The sequence below is a fragment of the Cyphellophora attinorum genome, assembly GCF_001299255.1.
Source record: "Cyphellophora attinorum strain CBS 131958 chromosome Unknown Contig3, whole genome shotgun sequence".
Lineage (NCBI taxonomy): Eukaryota > Fungi > Ascomycota > Eurotiomycetes > Chaetothyriales > Cyphellophoraceae > Cyphellophora > Cyphellophora attinorum.
Window position 1 is genome coordinate 905,471 of NW_017253231.1, and position 14,717 is coordinate 920,187.

At 54.4% G+C, this 14,717-nt stretch overlaps 6 protein-coding genes across 6 annotated transcripts; 3 read left to right on the plus strand and 3 right to left on the minus strand.

Annotated features, from left to right (window-relative positions):
• Positions 1 to 235: 235 nt before the first annotated feature.
• Positions 236 to 2,710, plus strand: AB675_8614 (Protein STB2; the record flags this gene model as incomplete). Its single annotated transcript, XM_018149074.1, has 1 exon — positions 236 to 2,710. The coding sequence occupies one exon, from the start codon at positions 236 to 238 to the stop codon at positions 2,708 to 2,710; it is 2,475 nt and encodes an 824-aa protein (XP_018004508.1).
• A 913-nt stretch (positions 2,711 to 3,623) lies between these two features.
• On the minus strand, positions 3,624 to 4,121 carry AB675_8615 (Mitochondrial import inner membrane translocase subunit tim10; the record flags this gene model as incomplete). The annotated part of the gene is made up of 2 exons (XM_018149075.1): positions 3,624 to 3,819; positions 4,021 to 4,121. The coding sequence occupies 2 exons, from the start codon at positions 4,119 to 4,121 to the stop codon at positions 3,624 to 3,626; spliced, it is 297 nt and encodes a 98-aa protein (XP_018004585.1).
• Positions 4,122 to 5,010: 889 nt separating this feature from the next.
• On the plus strand, positions 5,011 to 6,678 carry AB675_8616 (Acetamidase; the record flags this gene model as incomplete). Its single annotated transcript, XM_018149076.1, has 1 exon — positions 5,011 to 6,678. The coding sequence occupies one exon, from the start codon at positions 5,011 to 5,013 to the stop codon at positions 6,676 to 6,678; it is 1,668 nt and encodes a 555-aa protein (XP_018004598.1).
• A 158-nt stretch (positions 6,679 to 6,836) lies between these two features.
• AB675_8617 (uncharacterized protein) lies at positions 6,837 to 8,190 on the minus strand (the record flags this gene model as incomplete). Its single annotated transcript, XM_018149077.1, has 2 exons — positions 6,837 to 6,852; positions 6,914 to 8,190. The coding sequence occupies 2 exons, from the start codon at positions 8,188 to 8,190 to the stop codon at positions 6,837 to 6,839; spliced, it is 1,293 nt and encodes a 430-aa protein (XP_018004221.1).
• A 471-nt stretch (positions 8,191 to 8,661) lies between these two features.
• Positions 8,662 to 10,797, plus strand: AB675_8618 (Lysine--tRNA ligase, mitochondrial; the record flags this gene model as incomplete). Its single annotated transcript, XM_018149078.1, has 3 exons — positions 8,662 to 8,720; positions 8,908 to 10,330; positions 10,381 to 10,797. 3 exons carry the CDS (start codon positions 8,662 to 8,664, stop codon positions 10,795 to 10,797), a joined length of 1,899 nt encoding a protein of 632 aa, XP_018004299.1.
• A 1,158-nt stretch (positions 10,798 to 11,955) lies between these two features.
• Positions 11,956 to 13,694, minus strand: AB675_8619 (uncharacterized protein; the record flags this gene model as incomplete). The annotated part of the gene is made up of 2 exons (XM_018149079.1): positions 11,956 to 12,988; positions 13,039 to 13,694. 2 exons carry the CDS (start codon positions 13,692 to 13,694, stop codon positions 11,956 to 11,958), a joined length of 1,689 nt encoding a protein of 562 aa, XP_018004362.1.
• Between the last annotated feature and the right edge of the window lie 1,023 nt (positions 13,695 to 14,717).

A 14,717-nucleotide genomic window follows, 5' to 3' on the forward strand; every position in this document is an offset into this window, starting at 1 on the left:
TCTGGCGTGCTTGTACTTGAGGGGCACAGGGGCACTCATTTTAAGCATTAGCTTACCCGCGTCTAGTGGAACAGGCGGTACCTCTAATGGTCGATCACCTGGAACTTGGGTCCGCTCGGAGCGCCGCCAGCGAGATGCTCACCCAAAAGATGTAATTCAAGCCCTACAAACTTTCAATGTGAAAGCTAGTCGTAGCCGTCGTTCAGAACAACCTTTCCGGGCGGCCACCATCAAAATGGCGGGCACAGCGCCCTTGATCACACCTCATGCTCACTACTTGACACCGTCGCCCCAGGAGTTCAGACGCTTCTTCCCAGAAGCTGACGACATGGGCGACGCTGACACCGTCACGAATGGCATATCTAGAAGTTCTACAAACGCGCCAACGTCCGCCGACACCACTACGACACGGCCGCGCGGCACAACCCAAGGCCGTCAGAAACTCGTCTTCACGGATCCTGTAGCCTTTAGATATCTGGAGGAGGATCCAGACACCATCGTGCTGGACCGAAGGCGACGGCTGGAGGGCTATGAGCTGTACATTGTTGAGCAATGGGCTTGCTCACGGACTCACCCAACTTTCCTCATTTGTACTTATACTGGAGACACGTCGCGGTCGGTCATAATTAACGTGCTGAGTGTACCTTCTGATTCAGCGACATGGTCGCCTCGACTCCGGCTCTACTTTGATGCCATGTCTCAATACCATGCCAAGCCGAAGGAGACACCTTATGGCGATATCATGGTCACCAACCTAGCTGGCTTCCCTGCAACACTGACCGTGATTGCTGTTCCGGATGGTGATGTCCGGAAGCACAGGGAGGACTTCATCGTTAACGAGGACCTAAAGCGAATGAACTGTGCCGGCCGAGGCGCAATGAACGTTCAGCCGCCCCAGCAAAGCACAGTGGCCAAATTTCATCAGTTATACCGCACGAGTGAGAGCATCGGAATCTATCAAGCTGTTATGGAGCTGGTGAAGCTGTGCCAGAAAGCGTTGCTGATCTATGGACGCCTGCAGGAGGCCTATACTGACGGCCTCCTGTGCGATATTACCGAGAAAGCCATAGCTGACTGGTGGACGGAGGTTGGGGTCTACTTCTACAACATCGAGCCTGGAGATGGGATACTCGGCCCGACCACGGTTGCAGCTCTGCTGGGTTTGCTCATCGGTGCCAACAACCGATTAAAAGCTTACGGCGCCCCAGTGGGAAAGGACATTTTCGACATCCCCTCCATGAAGCGGGCAATTGGATCATTCCAGAAAGCAGCTAAGCTCGAACGCACAAGACGTCTGGACCTGAAGACTCTAGATAAGCTCCACCGTGCAACAGCAAAAACAGCAAGTGGAGAGGGATGGACTGTGTCACGCGCGGTCAAAGGCACGCTGGCCGAAGTGAGCGGCAAAGGCGGCGAGATGGTCATGGGCATTGTGGGTGGCAAGGACAAAGCCGGCATCTCGGAAGTCGAGACCCTCGACATCGACAGATTTGCTCAACTTGTCGTTGGACCCAGAATGAAGTGGCTGTGGCTTGGCAAGTCGAAGCCCGTGGAAGTGCAGCGAGAAGCAAATGAAGGCGCTGAGCTAAAAGGTCAAGTGTTTAGCACCGACGACCAAGGTGGCTTTATCTGGACGAGCAACAAACGAGATTCCGTTGCACATGGCCTCGAAAGGTCCGACACAGCAAACAGTCTGGCGCCGCACAGTGCTACCGAAGGCCGCTCTGGCCTTGGCCGGATACGTGAAGCCGTTGGTGGAAAGCTGCATAACCAAAGACCCGGTCACGAGCGAGAAGACACAGCACTTGACTTCGACTCTAACAACGCCACACCAAGTATCTCTGCGGTGAGTTCGAATATCTACCAGCGCCCAACCACGCCAGCAAATGAAGAAGCACCTCCCCTCGGCTTAGCTCTCAAAGAAGCCTCATCATTCGGTCCTGCCCGCCAGGTCAGTCCGCGACAAGCCACAGGGCTGCGCCCAGGTATGGTGCGCTCAGCAACCGACCACCGCGTCCCCAGCTATCGCAAACAGCTCGCCCCAGCGCCTCTCGCCGAATCACCGCGCAAAAGAGAAATCGCGTCCAGTCTAGAGCGCATCCGCAGAGAACTGCAGTCTCCCAAATATGTTGAGCTGAACAACCTGTTCGAGAACTACTCCGGGCCTCAAGCACCTGGTCTGCGCCGCTCCCGCTCCGCCGTTCACACCGTCGGCACAATCTTCGAGAACTTCCCCCGCCAGAACCGCCCTCCCACGCCACCCTCTCCTTCCTCCATCGTCGAGACCTCAGTCCTCACCTTTCCCGACGTCATCCTCGCCGAGCCTCCCCTAGCCCTGAACGAGCAGAAACCCAACGACAACACCAACGCAGCCAACAAACCGAACGGCACGACCACAGCAGACTCCGCAGCACCCACCAAACCACCACCAACGAAAGCAGAGCTTCTCACCGCCCTCTCAACACGCACTCCCCTCCTAGTCTCCGCCCAAAAACGCCACCGCCGCATCACCCAGGTCACCCGCGGCCTGATCCCCTACACCGAAGACTGCGTCTCCCACGTCGAATCCCTCGACCGCGCCGCGGGCGCCAACCTCTCCGATCTCAATACCCTCTACTACGCGAAACTCGAGGAGTACCAAACACAAAGAGCGACGAGTGGGGATGTAGTGAGTAACGAGAAGGGGATGTTGGGGGAGAGTGGTCCGTAGGCTGGAGTGTTGGGGGCGAAGTTGGATTACGAATTGAAGGGGTTAGTGGGGCGGGTCGGGGAGGTGGAGGAGGGGGTCGAGGACTTTGAGAGGCGGGTTAGGGGGGTTGAGGCGAGGGTAGGGGAGTTGGTTGGGGGGTTGTATGATCCGATGCAGGTGACGATGGGGCAGAAGGGTCTGACGGGGCAGACGGAAGGGGCCAGGTGAAGAGTGATGGCGGGGCTGCCATCATCAATAACAGCAGCGTGACCGGCGAGACGTGGTGGCAGCGGGTGGTGAACTTTGTGGGAGGTGCGACGCCTGGGCTGCAGCGGCAATGATAGACGGCGATGTTGGGGAGCTTTTGCATAGCGATTGGTATGATCTTGTCCGGATTTGGATTCATGGGACGTCTAGGGAATACAGCAAGGCGTTGGTGGAGGAGATATATCTTGGTCTTGTTGTTGACTATTTTACAAACCGTTCACTTATATATGCATTCTCGTGAGTGCACATATAGTCCAGCCGAGTGATCCTTTGTGCGGTTAGATTCGAATGTTGATAATGATACAGTCGCTTGGCTGTACTTCTTGCTTCAATCCAGCTTGTGTGCGCAGAGAGGCGATCTGCCGCTCATGTTGCGCTTCTCCTCCGCAACAGACTGCTCTTGTATGCCACGCACGCTTGCTTGTGATCCCGAGAAGTTGACAGCACAATGTGCCGTCCAGATCGACTTCTTGACCAGGGAGCCGTGTCACGAAAGCGTCTTGTCTGCCTCTCCTCCACGTGTGGAATTCAGCAAGCGACATAGCCAGTCCCTTCGCGAGAGCAGATCGCATCGCGCCCGCTACACATCCCCATCCTTCTCACGGGCTCGACCACGCTCACTTCTTTCCACACCGAAACATCAGCTCATCATTGTTGAAATCGCACTCTACATCCCAAACATGCCCCCACCACCGCCACCAGCCTGCGCGCCTTGCGCCGCATTCTGCATCTTCTCGCTGACCTTCATGTTCACCTCGAAGAACTTGGCCACGCAGCGATCGATGCACACGCTCTCGCCTTTGTTTAGGTCGCCTTCGCGGTAGTCGGCGGGGACGCATTTCTTCGTGCAGGAGTTCGATAGTCTGTAGGTTGAGATTGTCAGAAGTGGTGTTGGACAGGAAATAGACGTCGAAGTCAAAGCATGCATCGATCGCGTACGCCGGCAATGCAGAGGCAGAGGCTATCGTAGAGGCCTGCTAGCATGGTGTGTACGTCGCTCGTGTTACGGAGCACATTGATCCTATGACGCCTCGCGGGACCAAAAGAGAAGCAACAGGACGTACCGTTGGAACATGTCAGTGAAGAGCTCGATCTCGGTTTCCGCAGCGGCGATGCGCTCTGCTGACGACTGTTGGGGTCGACCCATGCCGAAGAAGCCTGACATGCTGGGCAGTGAGTACGCTGGTAGGGGAAAGGAGGATTGTAGCACGCGGCCTATGAGGTTGATACTCGATGCTCTGATCGTTGGCATCCAAAAAGTTTAGGCATGCGACAACTTGAACCCATGAGAGGTCATGGGTCCCGAGAGCGGAAAGTTAGGCGAGGCCAGGCGGCGGAATGCTTGTTCCGCCCTCGACCAGGAGCATTCAAGTCTATGGCACGCTGGCCTCGCAGAGTATCATGCTTGCACAAATGAGCCTCGATGGTTACGCTATCGTTCTCTCGGACGGCGACGTGGAGTTCGCAGCTGCACAGCATATGAATTATGAGTTCGCAGCTGCCGATCTCACGGCTGTACTCGCGGGGCAGCATCAACGCAGTCAGCTGCGGCATTAGGTAGAGCTCCTGTCTTTATACGGCCACAAGAATGGTCCACAGGTAGTGTTTGACTACGCTTGACCTCTTGCTACTAATCTAGCAAGCCTGAATCTGTCGCCCATCACTGCAAGCCGGCGCATTCTTAGGCGCATCTCGCACCAGAATCGCCCGCCGGACGATCCACAATTCCAGCCGGTACGTTCGTCGCTGTAGAAGTGCCCGGCCAGGGAGAGTAAGTCTCGGCACTGATATACGGCTAAGGAAAGCTCTTATGTAGAAGTATCCGACACTCGTTCACGGTTGCCGTTCAATCATATATGTCGTTTCTGCAACACCTCTCGAAGATCCTAATGTGACAGCGATTCGTGCAATATAAGTGCGTGTATTGCCATCGCCCCTTCAGATCCCCTTGGCACAAAGACCAGAACCCTACGGTATCAACTGCAGTGAAGGTAAGTCGAGCAAAGCCAGGAATCTCTACAAAATTTTGTTAGGCGACACCTGGGAGGTCGGACATGGCGTCTACGGAAGAGGACTGGAAAGCGAAGGTCGCTCGAAAGCAAGCATCACTACAGGCAAAAGTTCCTAAAGAATGGCGCCTGCCAGAATCAATCACATCCCTGCTCAAATTACCCCTGGCAGAGCACCCCAACCGCCTCATCGACCTCGACATCCCACGACGCTCCGGTCTGCTCAGCGAGCGCGAGCTACAGATCACGGAGAAGTACACAGTGAGATCGCTCCTGATAGCGCTACGCTCAGGAGAAATATCTGCCGTTGAAGTGACGACCGCCTTCTGTAAGCGGGCCTGCGTTGCTGGGCAGCTTACCAACTGTTTGACTGAGACATACTACGATGAGGCGTTGAGTCGAGCGAGGGAGCTGGATCTCGCGAGAGAAAGAGGTGACGCACTCGGTCCTCTGCACGGACTCCCTATCTCCCTCAAGGATTCCTTCCAAATCGCCGGCTCCGAGGCAACGATCGGCTACGTCTCCTATCTCGATCGCAAGTCAGAAGAGAACTCCGCGCTGGTCGACTTATTGCTCCAGCAAGGCGCCATCCTCTATGTCAAGACCAACGTCCCCCAGACGATGATGACAGCAGATTCGGAGAACAACATTTTCGGGCGGACGCTGAACCCACACAACACGCTCCTTACGGCAGGAGGCTCGACTGGTGGCGAAGGAGCGCTTGTGGCGTTTCGTGGCTCAATACTGGGAGTTGGCACTGACGTCGCTGGCTCAATTCGAATCCCTGCGCTATGCGATGGGTTGTACGGGTTCAAGCCGACAACATCACGTGTGCCGTATGGAGGACAGGCTCGTGCGGGTGATGCTGGCAACTCGTTCTTCCTTGCGGCTGCGGGACCATTGGCAAACGATCTTGAGGGCATCGCTGACTGGATGGAGGTGGTCATCGGTGCTCGACCCGCTAGGTTTGATGCGGCGGCTCTGGATGTGCCATGGCGGCAGCTACAGCCAAAGCAACAGCTCAGGATCGGCGTTCTGGAGCCTGATCCATTCTTTCCACTACAGCCGCCCGTACAGCGGACCTTGCATGAGGCTGTAGCTCGTCTCCAATCACAAGGTCACACGCTGGTCACACTTCGAGCGGACAAAACAAGGATAGCAGAGGCTACTGTAGTGTCATGGGCAATGTTCGGTCTGATGAGCGACGGATTCGCTCGACTGAGAGCCAGTGGAGAGCCTTTCATTCAGTCTCTGCAGGCTGGTGGAGCACTCGCTTCAAAGCTGGCGCAGCAAGCGATACCGCGACCGCAATATGACAGCTCGATGACCGACCTTCAGCGTCTTGCTGCAGTGACGGTCCATCGAGATGCGCTCAAGGAAAGCTGGCGCAAGTTGTGGAATCTACACAATCTCGATGTGGTGATCGCACCAGCAGCGCAATGCACGGCGCCTCTCCACGACACTTTCTCTCTCCCCGCATACACCGTGCTCCTGAATTGTCTGGACTATCCGGCGTGTGTGATCCCCTTTGGGCAAGGCTCCAGGGATAAGGACGGCCAGCCCTTCGTGGTGAAGCCGGAGCAATTCTGTCCAGAGTACGACGTCGATGCCGCAGATGGGGCGCCATGTGTCATTCAGGTTTTCGCGAACCGAATGCAGGACGAGGAGTGCCTGCGAGCTGCGAAGGTCATTGATGCCTGTCTCAAAGGCTGATATGGCCTTTCAGCCAGGTACCGAGGTTTCAGAAAAGGACGTACGACGATGCAGATACCGCGTTAGGTCGTACCAGTATACGCCGGAGTAAGAGGCTTTGGCGTGCCAGACCTGTTGAAGCTGATTCCCGATCTTGATGCGGGCAGGTTCTGAGAATCTCAGATGGCTCGAAAGCTGTTGCAGTATGGCGCGTTGGTTAGCAGCGTCTCGAATCTCAAAGCATGCGATCAGGAACGCCAGGTCCATTCCCATCGCAGCCCCGCGGTCCAAAAATTGGAGCACTAAAGCATTCTCGTCGATGATGCTGTCAGACAAGGCCAGCGCTTTCTCATCTTGGATGCCATATGGGTAGCGTAGGCGGTGCAGCATAATCAATGCAGCCTGCTTCAAGCCCTTGAGCTGCGCAAATATCTGAATGACCTCGACCGGAAAGTACGAGTCCGGAAATCCTTCCGGCTTAGCTGGCTTCCAGGCTCGAATCTCGTGCTCGAGCTCCTCGGATCGCCGCCAGACGTCAGCCGCATTCGGTGTCCGACTCGTGGACAAGTGATGAGAAAATACGCAGAGATCGTAGAAGATTGACATCAGAGGCGCAGCTAGGCCCATGTATCGATCGACGTGCCCGGCGGCTTTTGAGAACGCACCATATCTCATGATGGGTACTCTAGAGTGCGGTACGCAATCGATCAACTCGGTATAGAAGAGTGCAATGAGGTATGCGTGTTCGTCCGCAGCGAAGACGACATCTGGTGATCGATAGAATGGTGCGATAGCATCGAGCGTGTATGCGCAGACAGCAGCCGAATCACCATCCGCCACGAACAGACCAAAGGTTGAGATGACTAGACTAAGAACAAGAGCTGTAGCGACATCTTCACGACCATTGACCTTGAGTGACCGGAGTGCGGACACACTTAGTGCGGCTTTGTTATTGCAATATGGTTGGATCTGCTGAATCAGATCGGCAGCTCGATCTTCTGACTTGCTGTGCATCAAACAGGCGACCGAGATGAAGGCGTCCTTGAGCTGTGGAAGTGCACTCTTGAGACGATAGAAGAGATCCTCGGCGTGTCGCCTGCAGAAGGTTGGTCCTAGAGTCCACTGGCCAGCAGCATCAGTGTCATGGAAGCAAATATTTAGCAATTCGCTTTCCCGTTCATCCACGCCATCGCTTGTGGTGAGCTCCTTCAGTTTGTCCTCGGAGATTGGACGCCCAACAGGCACCGGACGTGGGTGAGAAGCATAGCTCTGATCAGAAGGGTCTGACGACGATGCTTCTACTGATGTGTTGCCAAAGCCTCCCAAAGTCTTTGGTTGAGGATCTTCGGGCGTGATAGAATGGTTTCCAGAGCGGCCTCTGGGCTTCCGGCCTAGTTTCTGGACTGGTCGAAGAGTGACACATTCGTGATTTAGTCTTACACAACGTTGACAGGCGTCGGACCCGATCCATTGGCATCGTTCCTTGATGTTGTGGCAGCGATCACAGGCTCGTCTGAGTTTCATCTCACCCATCATGGTGGATGTAGGAGCAGATAAGGCCAATTCTCTCACATTATGATCGAGCGCTTGCCGAGGACGCGCGGGTCTATCTGCCACAGCTTCCTAATATGAGGCATTCTAATTACGTCGATCACGCGACGAACCTGGCGTGCTGTAGCCGCCACTGATATGACCAACGCAGACTCAGCGCTGATGCCTTTGCCAACATCATGCTGAGTGCTGGTGACGGTAGCTTGAGTCTGATGAGGTGCATTTGAATCGATGGGGTTGGATCGACCGGCACGGTTCCGTAGCTGCCGCTTAAGCAGCGAGTTAAGCTTTGGCAGGACCTACCTGCTAGCTTCGAGCTCTGCGGCCGACGCAGACCAGTAACGTAACTTTTTCAAATTCACAACGCAGTACCTCCGCAAGGTATATCTAGCTAGGTACCAGTCACTTGCGCTGTGCTTCTACTCTGCTACGTCTGTGACTGTATGCGGCTCCATGCTGTCAAGACTACGATGGCGGACCCGCATACAGAGTCATGATCTCTTCGCCTTGAGGTACGTTCCCGAAGTCCAGGATTCTGCCGCGTGAAGAGACGAATTGAGAAAGAACCGCTGCGAGTGATGCTGGCTCCTCGAGAGTGAGCACTTGATCACGACCACTCTAACCATGAGACTGACGGCCCTTGTAAATGCACGACTCAACAGTATTGTGAATGTACCCTGGCTGACGAGGTAACTACAGCACAGCTCAGCACTTCTGCCGCAGACCTCCACCGGTCTGCTGTCGCTGGAACCACAATGCCACATCAGCAGCACCGCCCGAATCGATAGCGTTCGAAGTGTCAGACTTCGTAGAGAACGCAAAAAACGGCGTCGAGGCGCAGCCAGTGCCGGAGGTACCGTCCTATCCACGGTGGCAGGCACAAGATCGGCTCAATACAATCGCACAAGTCCAGGTTGAACCTGGCGTTAATGTGCCCTTGCACGATTTTGCAAAGATCCAGCAGCATGCGCTTAATCCACCCGAGGACAGCAAGGAAGGCAGTCAGATCTTCCGTGTTGCAGGCAGGGTCCATGCCATTCGTCGCAGCGGCGCTCATCTCGCCTTTGTAGATATCGTCAACAGGTCGTCCATCGGCACAAGGCATGTCACCAAAGACGTCTTGTCATCTGGCGACGTGGTTCTGCAGATTCAATTCAATCGGAAGCAACTAGCCGCCAAGTATACCGAAGAGCACATCGCACACGCATTCGGACGGCTACGGCGTAACGACCATATCTATGTCCATGGCGTTCGAGCGACCCACGCCAAGGACGAGGATAAAGTACAATTAGTTGCTCGTGATCTTCCAGTCGTCCTCACCACCTCACAGCAGCCGCCGCCAGAAAAGAAAGACCCGAAGCACCGCGACACGGACAAGGAGTTCACAGCAGGCCGTCATGTCGAAATGCTTACTTGGCCTGCTATGACCATACCGGTAGAAGTGCGATCAATCATTCTGACCAGTCTCAGAAAGCATTTAGTTGAGCACGACTTCATTGAGGTTCAGACACCCATCCTCAGCGCTCATGCTGGAGGGGCTACGGCCCGCCCCTTCATCACTTCCGCCCAAGAATTTCCAGATCGGAAGATTGCCTTGCGCGTAGCCCCAGAACTGTGGCTGAAACGTTTGATAGTCGGCGGGATGAATCGCGTATTCGAAATAGGCCCCTGCTTCCGCAATGAAGGCCTCGATCGGACGCACAACCCAGAGTTCACCACTTGCGAATTCTATGCCACCTACCTCGATATTGATCGCCTGATGTACTACACCGAGCTGATCCTCGGCAAAGTAGCAATGGCCGTTTACAGCAGATACAGCCGCAAACGAGGTACCCCAACCCCATATATCGACTATGACACGCTCGACATATTTTCTCAAAGTGCAAGTGGCAAATGGGGCGGCTCTCTCGGCAACAGCTGGCGAGCGAGGTACCCCAGAATCGACTTCGTCCTTGGCATCAACGAACGGCTTCACACGCCCCTCCCAAATCTAGCATCTTCAACAGCGCGCGACGAGATACTGGCAATATGCGAGCACCACTCCATTCCCATCCCGCACCCGCCAACACTTCCCCGGCTGCTTGACAAGCTGTCTCCCACTTTCTCGAACCGCAATGCGTTGGTCCGACCTGGATTACCAACATCCCCGAATGCCTGTCCCCTCTATCAAAGTCCTTCATCCATCCCACCGCCCCCAACGATCAGCCCGTCGCCGCCCGCGCTGAGCTCTTCTTCAATGGCAAGGAACTCGTCAACTGCTACGAAGAGGAGAACTCGCCCATTGAGCAGCGTCGCAAGTTCATGGACCAGCAGCGCTATTCGCGCGATCCGGCAGATGATAAAGTTGTGGATGACGAAGCGATGAAGGTTGACGAGGACTACATTCGTGCGCTGGAATACGGGATGCCGCCAACTGGCGGATGGGGTTGTGGGATTGACCGGCTGGTCATGTTGATGACAGGGATGGATCGGATTGGGGATGTGTTGAGTTTTGGGAGCTTGCGGGCTGTGACAAGGGGAGCGGAGAAGTGGGAGAAAGCTGCTGCTCATGGTCAAATTGTGGGTGAGGAGGCTGCTCCAATCGCGTAGGCAAGCTCTACGATCGGCACAGAAGAAGAGGTGATTGTACAAAAGGGAGGTGTAAAATATGTCAATCTCGCGGCCTAGGGTACACAGCAGCAAGAAGGTCAACGATATGTAAGAACATTTGTCACTCCACCAAGCTCTTCATGAGACCCACGTGTTTGGTTCGCCGCTCGCTGCCTCTGCCAGGAACCCTGAATTTAAAGTCCGGAGGCGGACGGCCACATCCAGTCTCGCTATTCAAGATCAATGACCACGACTTGCGATAGCCTCATCTTACACACTTCCTCCGCTGCCCTTCCTGAGCTCAACACAGCCATTGATCGCCAACACAAATCCTCAGCACGACTGAAGATCGCCCGATGTGATGATGCACATCATGACATGCTCTGCGAGGCGTCTAGCAACGACGACTAGCTCGGAATGAATTATGGCTTTGTCAAGTTCTTGGAGCTGAGATCTCAAGACGCTATACCACGAAGCTCATCTCCGATCCCAGACAGAAGACGAAGTCCATAACCAAGATGGAATGGAATGTCAGGCTCAAGGCAAAGTGAAGGTGAAGTCACGAATGTGAAGGCACGGTCTGGTACTAGCATTTTATCTGGACTGAGAAGTCGTCGATACTTGGTTGTCACTCGTAAGGGCGAGTGAGCCTCGAAGAGTCGAAAGGTGATAGGCAAGAACAATTATCCGTGCCGACATAGCATAAAAGGTGAAAGGTAAGAATATTTCTCTATGCTGGCAAAGCTATGAAGCTGTCGACTGTGTCATCTGATCCCGGATTTGAGCTCCATTTGAAGTCTGTGAGAGCACCTGAACCTCGAGCGCCCTGAGCTTCTCGCCAGTCCTTCCAACTTTCGGTGCTCGTCCAATATTTGGAGGTATCAGTGCTTAGCAACGGTCTGAATTCTGAATGCCCTGAGCTCCAGCCAGCTTTTCCGACTTTCGAGGTAATTCCAACCCCAAGGAGTTCTCGTATGAGCGCAAAGCGTCCCTTCATCGGCTTTGACCTGTTCTGAACGGAAACGTCCTGATATGGCCGGATTCGTGCTTCCCGCCTGCTTACTGAGCTCTGAGTTCGGTTTCTGCCTTCCCAAGGTAGTCGCAGGTCTCTGTCGCTCAAGCTCAACATTGCTGGCCTTCAGTAGTCACTCGTCGCCACTACTTGCGCGATCGCTTCACCGAACGGCTTGAACCTGCGTTCTCGCCGCCAGATGGCTCTCGGCGTTTCTTCGTCCCTGCTGTTCGTGGATTCGACGACACAGCGAGCATACCTCTTAGCGCTCCTTGCCCACGCAGTCTCACCATCTTGAAGCGATAGATCTGGCGCTTCTGCTTCAAGCAAACCACGTCTTCCACACGGTAAAGCCCATCATAGCGAAAGCCCTTGACTGGCTTATTTGGAACGATCGGTGCAGCCTTATATGATCTGAAGACTCTGACGGGCTGTCTGGTCTCGTGGCTGATCATCAAAGCTCTCGCGCCAACGGTTGCAGTCTCGGGATCGACGTACAGTGCTTCATCCTCGGGGTCGAAGTGATTAGTTGGCGGGTCCTGATCGTCCTCCTTCAATGGGAGAGCCGTGCTGATGTAGTAAATGGTGTCGCCACAATCGACGTCTGCATAGACCATCTGCTTTGACGGCTCATGAAGGCCCATGACGACACTATAAGCGCCGTCTCTGGTGTTCCCCGATATGCCCGCTTGTGGGGGTGCATGCGCGCCTTCAGAGGCCATGATTCTGCGATTCTTGAACGTCTGTCCATTGACAAGGTGACCGTCACCAAAGAATCTGCCGTCTCGATGGTTCCAATTCGCGTTTCTGATCCAGCGACCTTTGCCGTCGCGCACAAAAGCACGATGTGGAAGGACACCGAAGTCACCACGCTGCCATTTTCGGAGCTGGATCGTCAAATCCTCCTTGATGTCATCCGGCAATCGCTTGGCACGACCCGTCATGGCGTCGTAATCTGAGAGGAAGTCGTCGATCCGCTGTATTGGATCCTCGGCGTTAATGTCATCTTCACGAACCGAGAACATTCGCATGTTCCATAGCCAGACTCTAACATCGTTGCAGACAGCGTCAATGGATCTAGGAGTACCAAGTAAGTTGGCCAATTCGTCCAGTAACGGGCAGATGGCTCTGATCGCTACCGGGGTCGCGAAGTTCTCAATCTCGTCTTCTGGTATCTGCCTGCAACAAGTCAGTGGTGCAGCTCAAGAATAGGGGACTTCTCAACTTACGCCCACGGGTCAACTTCGCGTTGAGCTTTTCTCCATTTCTCCCATATTGGAACCAGGATTCGACAATCAATCCAATTATCATCTCTGACGCCGCAAGTAAGATGAATTGGGCATTCGCATCTCTTGGGACCTTCGAGGGCTTTTGCATCTGGTACCGGTGGTGGAAACTTAGCAGGGCTTAAATTAGGAGGCCGGCAGTCGGAAGCACGACCGTCTGGGCGACGATTTGAGGAGGCTGAACTCGTGCGCGAGCTATGGCGAGTGGGAGACAGGGACGGGAACCGACGACGTTCAGAGATATACTCTATATTCTCCTCATCTGTAGATCGTGATGAGTGAGAAGAGCCTGTACTGGCGTGGGAATCGTCTGGTCGTCTTCTGGTCCGCGGATTCCTCCTCCCTTCGAAATCACCATAGATGCTGGTATTCTCCGCATTTGTGTCCTTCCGCATATCAGCCCGACTGACCCGATCATTCTCTGCGAATGCTGCCTGGAGAATCCACAGGGGGTGACATGGAGGAAGTCGTAGTGCCGCGGGCTCGGTCGGAACTTCACCTGGCTCAGGTGTTTGATGTGGGGGTATATCGTGGGACATGTGCCGGCTGGAGGAGGCGGTGGATTCTCCATCTCGGTCTTCCTCTTTAATGCGGACCATCTTGTAGTAATATGAAGGGACTGCTCGGTGAGAGAGAAGGAAAGCGCTTCGTTAAGGCGGACCTGGAAACAGTTTTGAGAGGCTTGGATCGAACAGATCTGATTTCAAAGATCAGACGGATCGACGAATTGAGATTGAAGTCTGTTCGCAGCGAGTCAAGAACGAACCGAAAAAAGCATTGACAGACGAAAGGCAGATGTCGTCAGAATGACCATCCTAGTGCAGACGCTATGCACTCAAGCTAGTGACTCGACGCGGCAGAACGACAATAGGACTAAGATCTCCGACCAAAGCGGTGGCAAAGACTGGTTGGCGGAAGAGCGTAGTGCGTGCACCAGCGGCCACGCCGAGGAGTTAGTTGACGACGCGGCACACCCAGTAAGGCCAGGAGTACGACAGTACTCAACCCTGAGAGGGATAATGTAAAGATGGAAGAGAGTTCGAGTGTGATAGGATATAAAGAGAGGAGAGGTTGCGAAGGGTAAGGACGACAGAAGATATGGGAGGACATCATGCCGCTGCACTGTCTTGACGTGAAGACTGCTCGATGCAGTGACTGTTGTCCTGCGATGGTTGCGAACACCTTCAGAGCCATCTCACTTATGGCTCACTTGTCTTGTCCTTCTGTAGTAGTTCTGAGACTGTCGATGCGTGTGTCGCTGTTCATGAACCAGAAACGATGTTGTTTGTTCGAACGGAGCGAAGCCTGGCTCCTCTGGGAGGGTGGCGACCATCTCACGCGGCCAGCTCACTCATGATTCACTCAGCTCGACATCTCGACTGGAATGCTACTAAGAGCGTCGATGCATTGTCCAAGAACCAGAAATGGTGAGGCTAATGAAAAGGAGCGAAGCCTCGCTCGATGACCAAATGAGCTAAACCAAGAAAGGCATAGCCGCAATTTCCCCGGACTTCAAGGACTTTCGTGACGTTTCTCACTGTCCCGAAAGCCTTCACTCTCGTCTCAGTAGTCTTTTCGATGTCGTTGAGATAGACCGGCGTAGTCCATGAGGAATGCTGTGC